Consider the following 12,405-nt stretch of genomic DNA (forward strand, 5'->3'; position numbering starts at 1 on the left):
TTGGATGATGCTGAATTTTTGTGTAAACTCAATTATTTGCAGCTCGTGCACAAGAATATGTGACCCCAACTTAAGGCATTATGATTCTGCTTCTGTCCCTAACCCCCATTTATTCAGACCAGGGGACTGGGTGTTCATCTGAAGGCATAACCCCAAATCCTTAGAACCACAGTGGAAGGGACCCTAGACGGCATCGCCACTTGGGTTCATTGCTTCCACGCCAGGCCAGCTGACCCCTTTGCCATGGACGACGACTACCGTGGTGGAACATGGGAGGTCTTCAAGCACCCGACTCAGCCACTTCACCTTCGCCTCAAGAAAAGAAAGTTAGACTGAATATTGTTACAATTTTCTTTTTGCCTTCTTTCCTTGATACCCTGGCTAATGTTGACGATAACCCTCACCAGCCTTTCCAATTATTTTGGCAGCTCACTCCAAAGTGGGGTGACCCCCTTATTTTAGCAACTAAGGAAGCCCCGTTAGAACCTGGTGGCCAGACTTACTTATGTAATCTGGCCACAAGCAACTGGGATGTGCCAGATCACTTGGACCCGAACCTGAATAAGCGACTTCCCGAGTGTGATGAACAGGAGTCCTGTGCAGTTTGATGTGTGCATTCCCTTGGTAAAGTAGGCTAAGTTTATTGGTTTCTGGCTAGGTAAGGTCAACGCCCCTGAGTCAGCCTGAAGAAGTTACAGAAGATGGATGATCTTCACCCATCAGCCCCCCTTTAAAACCGAGGGACCAGATATCATCCCCTTGCTGATTCTCAGCATTACCTCTGGCCCACAGCACTGGAACTAAGCATGAATTGCAACCTCTTGAAACTGGACACAAGAAATGGTTTTAGAAGAAAAAGTTTCTGCTCTTCCCATTATTCGAGGGACCGTTCTCCCGATAAAAGGGAGCCTCCATTTTTCAGAGAGTCACCTGGAGGTCGAAAGGACTCTCCACACAGCAGATCTGGCTCCAGTGTCAGCAGCAGAGGCTACTCTCCAAACGGAGCAAGCCGTATTCATTCCACCAGTCTCAGCATAGAAGTAAAGAGAGATCTGCTCAGTCCTTGAAAACATCACAAGACACTTCACCTTCGAGCTCTTCAGCAGTTCCTTCATCAAAGGTGTTAGACAAACCCACTAGGTTAACCGAAAAGGAACTGGCTGAGGCTGCAAGCAAGTGGGCTGCGGAAAAGTTAGAGAAGTCGGATGAGAGTAACTTGCCTGAAATTTCTGAGTTTGAGACGGTACCTGCTGCACCATTATTCATTGACCAGCCAGAGGAACCTGAGTCGAACACAACCAATGGGATAGAATTATTTGAAGACAGTCAGCTAGACAGTCACTCTAAAGCAATAGCATAAAAAACTTAAGAGATTGAACAGGTTTACCGGCAAGACTGTGAAACCTTCGGGATGGTGGTGAAAATGCTGATTGAAAAAGATCCTTCATTAGAACAGTCAATACAGTTTGCACTGAGGCAGAATTTACATGAAATAGGTGAGCGGTGTGTTGAAGAACTGAAGCATTTTATTGCAGAGTATGATAATTCTGCTCAAGATTTTGGAGAGTCTTTTTAGAAAAATTAGTGTTCCAGCAAAATGTAACCACCCTCCCTCTACCACCTCTGGATTTGTGTAAATCCTTAATGTATGAAACTTTTGTGATGAAGAGAAATACTTTATTTGGCTACATTTCCAATTCAGTTTAAACATCCAAAATAGTCCTTTAAAGATATATTAATTATATTTTTTTCCTACATGAAGCCAGGCCATACCCCCACCTCCCAAAATGGCTAATTTACTTTTGATAAAGCAGTCTTGGTGAGCAGCTTTTTGTAGTTACTCCTGTTCTACTGTCTTCCATGGCATGTGGTGATTTGTTTTGTCATGTGAGTGTAATTTATAGGTAGAGATCATTCCACTTAAACGTGTAGTCTTTTGCATTCTTGTAGCAGAGATTGCCATGTGAAAACCGTTAGCATTTTGAGTTGTGATTTTTTTTTAAACTGACTCTTTCCTTTTGTTAGGCCTTAGGAAGTCAAAGGTACTATCCTAATAAACAGCACCCTGGTATCTTAGTGAATATTTGCTTTGAGAACAGTTCTCATTCAGCATCAAAACAAATTAAAAACCTTTAATAGACACCTTAAAATATTTTTCCCAAAATAAACAAATAACTCTTAGGGTGTTCTCTTAAAATATCCATGAAACTGTGGAGTACCCTAACTGATCAAATCTTAAACATCATATAGTAAGAATAAAAGAAAGCAATTTGAGATGGAAGATGAGTATTTTAAAGATGGGAGTCCTCAAATCCTTTTCTGCAGAAAAAAAAACTAAGGTTATATAAGAACATTTGAGTTTTATCTTTTCATAGACCCATACTTTTTTAAAAAAATGATCACATGCTCATGATTAAGCCATTTGCAAATTATTCCTTTATTAGTCTCTGTAATCTGAGTGTTTTGTTTTGCTGGCTTTCAGATGTCCTTTGACCTTCAAAAATATTCTTGAAAGAAAAAGTAAGCTAGCAAGCAGTCTGTGTGTACCAGTCCTTCATGAGTGAGCCAACCAATCACAGACTGTTTAAGAATCTAACTGGGACCATTAGAATATTCCACTCATTTCCTGGCCATTTTCAGCAGTCCTGTGCATTGAGCCAAAATACATAATTTTGTAGCATTAGTTAGTACAGAAACTTTAACAATCATGTTTGTTATTAACTGCTCAATTGCATTATGCTCCCATCCTTTTTCCATTTCTACCGTATGCTCACTTCAATTCTAGCATTATTTTATGTTCTTTATTAATATCATCTAGATGTATTTCAATATTAAATTGAAAGTGGAAATAGCAGTATAAATACGTTTTACACCATTTTACAAGTTTAAAAGCTTGATGAAAGCCACATAAGTTTTCTAAGACCACCTGAATCTTCTTCCCTTGAGATCTTCTTGACTTATCCAACTTTTATAAAATATAAGCCCAGTAAAAATCCCACATGTTATCTCTGCCATTCTTCAGTGTGAACAGTGATGTATTGCTTACTTTTGAAAGATCAAGAAGGCACTGATGTTGATTTTATTTTATCCTCCAGTGTCTTTTCTTTCCCTTAAATATTCTACTCCCAGAATTGAGTTCCTTTAATCAGGATGTTTTTACAAGTTTAAAAGTAAAATTTAAGACACCACCATAGGCAGAGGAATTGTTAGTGAAATCATTAAAGTTTTGCTAACATAAAGTTCAGTGTAGGCACAAGCATTTAGAGCTGCTGATAGCTTGCCATTGGTGGCATTCTTCTAGGCTTGTCAGTGTTAAACAGCCTATTTGGTTTTTGCTTTTTAAATGCTTCTTAAAGTTTAATTTTTGGGTAGATATATTCAGATGTGTTCTAGAGAGTGTATTTTGCTAAATGTTCTTATTTCTAGATTGTGTTTGGTTTTTCAGTAATGCCCAACGGATGTGACTAAACTTTTGTTGTCTTATTATAAAGCCTTGGGTATCGATAAGGGGAAAGCAAATATTGTAAAGCGTTTTGCAATGTTAAAAAAAAGAAAAAAATAAAGCAACCAAGTTTAAAAAAAAAAAAACAAACCAAGGGACCAGAGTTATTTTTGGTTAGTACTTTGTGCCCTACTGGCCCATGCCTTACCTCTATATCATCCCCTAGACATGCAAGCCATTGAAATGGACAGAATGGAGCCATGATTGGCTCCCAAGGTACCAAAAAGAAAAAGGGGGAAATGAAGTGCCAGACTTTGAAGTCAGGCCCCACTTTACCACGTGAACCCGAGATAATCAGGCCCTGTGAGCAGACCCAGGATAAGCCCATTAGGGCCCAGTCGGTCTAGAACTCTAACCACTGGGAATGCTTAACTCTGATCACCCCTGGGGTGCCTCGACCCCTGAGATTTGTACCTGTGTCCTAATCTTGCATGCTTGAACACCTGATTGTTGTAACTTTGTTTTTTGCCTTTATAAGCCCTGTGCAGCTCGAGGCTCCCTCCTAACCGCTGTGTCGGTGGGTACGACGAGGCCCGAGTTGCAGCTCGCTTAAATAAAGTCTTGCCTTGATATTGCATTTTGGAATGTCTGAGTCTTGGTGGTCTGCTTGGTGGTGGTTTCGCCACTTAGCATAACAATAGCAACTATTTGAACCAACCTAACATTTTAGTTAGACTTGGCACACGGATTTGGTGGAGCTCACATGATGCAGGCGGATTCGCCTGCTCATGGGAGGGCACAGGTTTAACCTTGAGCTTTCCACTACTCAGGTGGTCTAGCAGTTTACACCATCTTATCACACCAAAGGGGTGTTACGTTTTTTAAAGTAGGTAGCTGGTAAAGGAGAACACCACATGATATTCAGGCAGGGGAGAAAGTTTATTACCGGACTGCTGGCCTGTGGCCAAGGTGATCCATGGCCAGAGAGAAGGGAGAGAGGGAGAGAAGGAAGAAAAAGAAGAGAAGGGAGAGAAGAGAGGAGGGAAGAGAAGGGAGAGAAGGGGCGACCCCCACCCAGCCCTGCCTTATCTAGGGCAGGGGCAAGGGGAATGGCCAGGTGGATTAGGATGTGACCTCAGGGAAAGGGGAGGTAACTGAGGTGGGGGGCATCTACATGTAGCCTTCCTGGGACGGACCTTACAAGGGGAACTTCCCTGGATAGGGTGGGGGAGATCTTAGTGAAGATGGAGTAGGCTTCTGCACTCTTTAACTAATCTGAGATGGAGTCAATCTGATACTCCTCAGCAACCAATGATGGCGCTGGCCAGATCTGACCTCCATATCACAGTGGCAAGAGTGCTTGCCTCCTATACATGAAGCCCTGGGTTTAATTCCCCAGCACCACATATATAGAAAATGGCCGGAAGTGGCTCAAGTGGCAGAGTGCTAGCCTTGAGCAAAGAGAATCCAGGGACAGTGCTCAGGCCCTGAGTTCAAGGCCCAAGACTGGCCAAAAAAAAAAAAAAGATCTTATTGCATGAGTGTAAGTGTGAACATGTTCAAGATTAAAACTGTCAGCATGATGTAAAAATGGGTGAGTTTAAGTGTAAACTCCAGAAAGGTCAAGTTTGGGCCTTACCAAAGGCCTAAAAGGATATTGCATTGTTTTAAAGAGTGAAGTGCCAGACTTTGAAGTCAGGTCCCACTTTACCACGTGAACCCCACTTTACCATGTGAACCTGAGATAAGCAGGCCCTGTGAGCAGACCCAGGACAAGCCCATTAGGGCCCAGTCGGTATAGAACTCTTGTTGTGCCAAGTTGCAAGACCACCCCCAAGAAGACCACCGAGATTCAGACACTCCGAAATGCAAAAGCAAGGCAAGGCTTTATTTAACGAGCTGCCAACTCGGGCCTCGTCCTACCCACCGACACAGCGGAGGTTAGGAGGAAGCCCCGAGCTGTGATTACACAGGGCTTATAAAGGCAAAGAACAAGGTTAGAACAATCAGCTGTGCAAGCAAGATTAGAACACAGGTACAAATCTGATTGGCTCAGGGTTCAATTCTAAAATGGGGTTCACGTGGTGGGGCCTGACTTCAAAGTCTGGCACCTCATTTCCCCCTTTTTCTTTTTGGTACCTTGGAAGCCAATCATGGCTCCATTCTGTCCATTTCAATGGCTTGCATGTCTAGGGGATGATATAGAGGTAAGGCATGGGCCAGTAGGGCCAAAAGTAGTATCCGAAAATAACTCTGGTCCCTCGGTTTTAAAGGGGGGCTGATGGATGAAGATCATCCATCTTCTGTAATTTCTTCAGGCTGACTCAGGGGCGTTGACCTTACCTAGCCAGGAACCTATAACCTTAGTCTACTTTGCCAAGGGACTGCAGGATTCTCCTTTTCTCACTTTGCAATAATTATTTAGGACAATTTTAAAGCAGACAAACAGACAAATTACAGGACAAGACAAATGAACAGGGCTGTTTTCTTACCTTCGGAGTCTGGGATCTGGGGGTCGCTGGGGCTATCCCGGATGAAACCCCAAATGTTGTGCTGAGGTGCCAGACTTTGAAGTCAGGCCCCACCACGTGAACCTCATTTTAGAATCGAACCCTGAGCCAATCAGATTTGTACCTGTGTTCTAATCTTGCTTGCACAGCTGATTGTTGTAACCTCGTTCTTTGCCTTTATAAGCCCTGTGTAATCACAGCTCGGGGCTTCCTCCTAACCTCTGCTGTGTCGGTGGGTAGGATGAGGCCCGAGTTGGCAGCTCGTTAAATAAAGCCTTGCCTTGCTTTTGCATTTCGGAGTGTCTGAATCTTGGTGATCTTCTTGGGGGTGGTCTTGCGACTTGGCACAACATTTGGGGGCTCATCCGGGATAGCCCCAGAGACCCCGAGATCCCAGACTCCGAAGGTAAGAAAACAGCGCTGTTTATTTGTCTTGTCCTGTAATTTGTCTGTTTGTCTGTTTTGCTTTTGCTTATACTTGTAGGGCGCGAGTCAGTTTGGTTTTTGGCCGGAACTGACCAGGAGGGCCTCCTAAACGAGACTCAACCCGCCCACCTTGTACTTGGGTCTGCTTCTTCTGCTTATCTGGCAGGAGGTTGTGGGCCAACTTGGGTCCACTCCTTCTGCACCCTTGCAGGAGGTTGTGGGCCAACTCGGGTCCACTCCTTCTTGAAGGAGGTTGTGGGCCAACTCGGGTCCATTCCTTCTGCACCCTTGTAGGAGGTTGTGGGCCAGCTTGGGAGATCTCCAACTCGTAGCTTTTCTTAGGCCTGTGTGTTTTCCTCCTTTTGTATTAATTGTTTTGTTTTTGTAGCCTTTTGGAAGAAATTTGGAAGTAAAATTGTCCTAAATAATTATGCAAACTGAGAAAAGGAGAATTATGGCTACCAAAATGTTTAATTGCCATTCCAGCTTCTTTGTAGGTTTTTTTGTAACAGTTTCCAGCAGGCCCACAGAGAAGCACAGGTGATTCCTACAAGTTTGTCAAGATCTAATACTGACCCTTAATAAGTTCCAGGTAAGAGAGCATGCTTAAAAACTACTTCTGTGTGGACCACCTTGTTGCTTATAATTGGAGTAAAGTGGCCCCTTATAAGACTCATTGATCTGAATCTGCAGTTCGAAGCCAGCCCGGGCAAAGAAAGGTCCCTGTGAGAGACTTGTCTCTAATCAGCCAGCAGAGTGCTGGGAACAGTGGTGTGGAGCTCAAAAGTGGTACGGTGCTAGTCTTGAGCTGGAGAGCTGAGGGACAGCACTCAGGCCCTGAGTCCAAGTCGAAAGTCACTCCTCCTGGGACAAAAGTGATGGAGCATCCGGAGGCAGTAAGCCACTGCTTGGATGGCAGAGATGGTGTCAGATCCTAGAGTCACTACTGTTGGCCTTTCAAAAGTTAAAGCCGGGAAGTCCTAGAAGAATAGTTCATAAGCATGCCTTTCCAATGCCCATGTCTGTCTACTGGGCAGGAATTTGCCAGTCTTCTGTGATAGTGGTTAGTAAGGGTAAGTTTGTCAAATGAGAGGATAGATTAAAATCTCACCCCCCGCATTTACTCCAAGCCCTGACTGGCAGTGAGAATTTTAAGCTCATACATCTGAAAGCTTGTAGACCTGAGATTGTGTCCTTATTGAGATCTGTTAAAGGCCTGCAAAGGTATATTGTTAAAAATTGCAAGACCTGTCAGCTTGCCAATGCCCCCAATCAACAGATTACTAAAGGAACTCGCCTCTGTGGGAATAAGCCAGGCGTGTATTGGGAAGTAGATTAGATCCTGAAAGAAATCCTACCCAGGAGACTGAACTCCTTAGAACCACAGTGGAAGGGACCCTAGACGGCATAGCCACTTGGGTTCATTGCTTCCACGCCAGACTAAGGTTATAGGTTCCTGGCTAGGTAAGGTCTACACCCCTGAGTCAGCCTGAAGAAGTTACAGAAGATGGATGATCTTCACCCATCAGCCCCCCTTTAAAATCAAGGGACCAGAGTTGTTTTTGGGAAGATGAGGCAGGATAAACTAGAGACATGCAAAACAGAGGTACAGAGACTATTCTTGTAAGAAATGGTGACAGGCCCTTTGGTTACTACTTTTGGCCCTACTGGCCCATGCCTTACCTCTATATCATCCCCTAGACATGCAAGCCATTAAAATGGACAGAATGGAGCCATGATTGGCTCCCAAGGTACCGAAAAGAAAAAGGGGGAAATGAGGTGCCAGACTTTGAAGTCAGGCCCCACCACGTGAACCCCATTTTAGAATTGAACCCTGAGCCAATCAGATTTGTACCTGTGTCCTAATTTTGCTTGCTTGAACACCTGATTGTGGTAACTTTGTTTTTGCCTTTATAAGCCCTGTGTAATCACAGCTCGGGGCTCCCTCCTAACCTCCACTGTGTCGGTGGGTAGGACTATGCCCAAGTTGCAGCTCGCTTAAATAAAGCCTTGCCTTGCTTTTGCATTTCGGAATGTCTGAGTCTCAGTGGCCTTCTTGGTGGTCGTCTTGCGACTTGGCACAACAAGAGAAACAACAGTTAAAAAGAAGTTTGGTATCTTGGTGCATTGAGATGTTTACACTGTGATCAAGTTATCTGGTTTAGCGAAGGGCATTTGGAACTTGAGAGTTGTTTCCTTCCTTGTCGAAGATTTGGAACTAAATGTCAAATTTTGGGTGTAAAGTTTTATCACTGTTAAAGAATTGCTTGGGTTTCCCAGTCAGATTCAGTAAGAGATAATAGGAAAGGACAGGAAAACCTGGGGCAGGCCTGTGAGCCTATCCTCAGGAGTGAGGGGTGATCTGGCAAAGGTGTAGCTTAGCCAGTCCACGCATGGTGGGACAGGCCATAGGGGGAGTCCATGCATTGTGGAAGAGGGTAGGCTGGCACCAATGCAGTTCATCAAGTTCTTAAGATGTCAGATGAGGCTGAAAATATGACCTAGTGGCAAGAGTGCTTGCCTCATATACATGAAGCCCTAGGTCCAATTCCTCAGTACACATACACAGAAAAAGCCAGAAGTGGGCACTGTGGCTCAAGTTGGCAGAGTGCTAGCCTTGAGCAAAATGAAGCCAGGGACAGTGCTTGGGTCCTGAGTTCAAGCCCCAGGACTGGAAAAAAAAATGTAGAAGTCAGATGAGCATATGTCCAATCTCTAGGACAGGGCAATGGAGGCCTTTCTTCACCCTGTATCTTTTGTTTCAAGATGAACACTGGAAACCTGATGGTAAAAATGAATGATTCAATTGGGATTTCTAAAACTGTCCCTTGGGAGGTATTAAGAATTGGAAAAGTTTTAAAAAGGTTTAAAAGGTTTATGTAAGGTCCTCTCCCTGAGGGTTCCATGCAGATGCCCCCACCTTGTTAAGTCTCCACCCAGTTACTTGGGTAACCTGCAGACCTGGAGGCAGTTACCTCCTCTTTCCCTGAGGTCACATCCTAATCCACCTGACCACACCCCTTGCCCCTGCCCTAAATAAAGCAGGGCTGGGTGGGGGTCACTCTCTCTCTCCTTTCTCTGGGGCCATGGATCATATTGGCCACAGGCCAGCAGTTGGGTAATAAACTTTCTCTCCTGTCTGAATACCACGTGGCGTTCTCCTTTACCGCCTACCTACTTTTAAAAACCTAACAGTTTATTTGTATGATGTAACTTGATTTCTGTGCTATTTTGCAATTTGGATGTTTTGAAAAAGCAAAGATGCCACGTCCAGGTTCTTGTGTTTGTAACTCTGGTGTTTGTAATTCTTGCATTAAGGAAAACCTCAATTGAGTTCAGATGTTTAGGCAGTAATTCAGACTGAAGAAAAATAATGGCTCTTTTAAAACAGGCAGCCCTGAGGCTCTAGGCTTCAGAGTTTTCAAATGTAGGTGAAAGCCAAAGTGTGTTAAAGCAGAGGTTAGTAAAAGGCTTTAAAAATCAAGAATGCAGGGCTGGGGATATGGCCCTAGTGGCAAGAGAGCTTGCCTCGTGTACATGAGGCACTGGGTTCGATTCCCCAGCACCACATATACAGAAAATGGCCAGAAGTGGTGCTGTGGCTCAAGTGGCAGAGTGCTAGCCTTGAGCAAAAAGGAAGCCAGGGACAGTGCTTAGGCCCAGGACTGGCAAAAAAAAAAATCAAGAATGCATTTCTACATATGAAATTTGGAAGTGAAAATGGTCCTATATATTTGTTTCAAATTGGGTAAAGAAAAAATTAGGGCTACCAAGATGATTATTTGTTACTCTAGTTTGCCTTGTAGATTTTCTGTAAAAATTGTGGACAGGCCCACAGAGAGGGACAGATGATTCCTACAAGTTTGTCAGATGTAACTTTGACCCTTAATATATTCCAGGTAAGAGCATGCTTAAAAACTACTTCTGTGTGGACCACCTTGTTGCTTTTTTTTTTTTTTTTTGGCCAGTCCTGGGCCTTGAACTCAGGGCCTGAGCACTGTCCCTGGCTTCCTTTTGCTCAAGGCTAGCACTCTGCCACTTGAGCCAAAGCGCCACTTCTGGCCATTTTCTGTGTATGTGGTGCTGGGGAATTGAACCCAGGGCCTCATGTATACGAGGCAAGCTCTCTTGCCACTAGGCCATATCCCCAGCCCACCTTGTTGCTTTTAATTGGAGTAAAATGGCCGTTTGTAAGACACATTGGTCTGAAATCTGTGGTTCGAAGCTAGCCCAGGCCGAGAAAGGTTCCTGTGAGAGTCTCATCTCTAATCAGCCAGCAGAAGACTGGGAACAATAGTTCTGAGTTGTGTGGAGCTGAAAGTGGCAGAGTGCTAGCCTTGAGCTCAAGAGCTGAGGGACAGCACTCAGGCCCTGAGTTCACATTCAGCCACGGTAAAAGTGGAAAAGTCACTCCTGGGACAGAAGTGATAGTGCATCCAGAGGCAGTAAGCCACTGATGGGATGGCAGAGATGGTGTCAGATCTTAAAGTCATGTGTGTTTGGACATTCAAAAGTTAATTGGAGCCAGGAGATCCCAGAATAGTTTCTAAGCATGCCTTTCTAATGCCTTCTGATGCCCATGTCTAATTAGGCAGGAACTTGCCAGTCATCTGTGATAGTGGTTAGTAAAGTTAAGTTTGTCAAATAGGAGTATAGTTTAAAATCCCAACCCCCTGCATCTGCTCAAAGCCCTAAATGAGTGAATTTTGAGCTGGCATATCTGTTCAGGAAGCGAAGCTTGTAGACCTGAAATCGTGTCTTTATTGAGATCTGTCTAAGGCCTGCAAAGGTAATTTAGGCATTGTTAGGCCATCAGAGATCAGTTTCCACATCCAATCAGGACAATGCTTCTGTAAACCAGAGTGCTAAAAGACTACAGTGTTGTAGCCCAAGAAGAGGTCTGTACAGTTGTTAAAAGTTAACTGTTTCTTTCACTCGGGCCCGTGGCGCCAGCAGGATGGGCAAGTGTCGCATTCTTCTTTGGCCAGGAAGCTCCGCAGTCACCGACGGGACCAGAAGTGGCATGATAAACAATACAAGAAAGCTAATTTCAGCATGAAGTGGGAAATGAAGAGTTATGGTGAACCCCATTTTCAGGCAGCCCCCGTTTTGTTGTCTGTTTAAACTATGAGCAAACCCAGGGCAAGTTTATTAGGGCCCAGCCAGTCAAGAACTCTAACCACCTGGGAATGCTTAACTCTAACCGTCCCCAGAATGTCTTGAGCCCTGAGCCAATCAGATTTGTACCCGTGTCCTAATCTTGCTTGTACACCTGATTGCTGTAATTTTGGTTTTTGCCTTTATAAGCTCTGTGAAATCTCAGCTCAGGGCTGGCGCCTAACCTCCGCTGTGTCAGTGGGTAGGACAAGGCCCCGGGCCGCGGCCCCGCTTGAATAAAGTCTTGCCTTGCTATTGCATTTCGGAATGTCTGAGTCTCGGTGGTCTTCTGGGTGGTGGTTTCGCGACTTGGCATAACAGGCACAGCTCTGCAGGCCAACCTGATTGGGGGCGCTTCCCACACAAAGGGAATTGTGCTGGAAAAAGTAGGAGTTGAAGCCAAGCAACCAAATTCTGCTATCAGAAAATGTGTCAGGGGGCAGCTGATCAAGATTGGCAAGAAAATCACAGCCTTTGTGCCCAAAGATGGTTGCTTGAATTTTATTGACGAAAACGATGAAGTTCTGATTGCTGGATTTGGCCAAAAAGGTTATGCGGTGGGTGACATTCCGGGAGTCCATGTCAAGATAGCGAATGTTTCACTTTTGGCTCTATACAAAGGCAAGAAGAAAAGACCAAGATCCTAAATTTTAATGATAAAAACACAATAATAATAAATTTTCATGGTCCAAAACTAAATTTTTTTTTAAAACTAACTAAATAAAAGTTAACTGTTGTATGTAATTTCCAGTCTGGAGTAAAGCTCCTAGTGGACATCAGATTCTGGCAACCCCTTGGTAAAGTAGGCTAAGTAAGGTTATATAGGTTCCTGGCTAGGTAGGGTCAGCGTCCCTGGGTCAGCCTGAAGAA

General features: G+C 44.3%; 1 protein-coding gene and 1 pseudogene across 1 annotated transcript; both read left to right on the top strand.

Moving 5' to 3' along the window:
- Positions 1 to 901: 901 nt before the first annotated feature.
- LOC125364246 (periphilin-1-like) lies at positions 902 to 1,746 on the top strand (the record flags this gene model as incomplete). The annotated part of the gene is made up of 2 exons (XM_048363732.1): positions 902 to 1,120; positions 1,382 to 1,746. Coding segments are annotated over 2 exons (414 nt in total), but the record flags the coding sequence as incomplete, so codon positions are not given.
- Positions 1,747 to 11,321: 9,575 nt separating this feature from the next.
- Positions 11,322 to 12,182, top strand: LOC125364214 (annotated as a pseudogene).
- Positions 12,183 to 12,405: the final 223 nt, after the last annotated feature.

This window comes from Perognathus longimembris, chromosome 15 (genome assembly GCF_023159225.1).
Source record: "Perognathus longimembris pacificus isolate PPM17 chromosome 15, ASM2315922v1, whole genome shotgun sequence".
Lineage (NCBI taxonomy): Eukaryota > Metazoa > Chordata > Mammalia > Rodentia > Heteromyidae > Perognathus > Perognathus longimembris.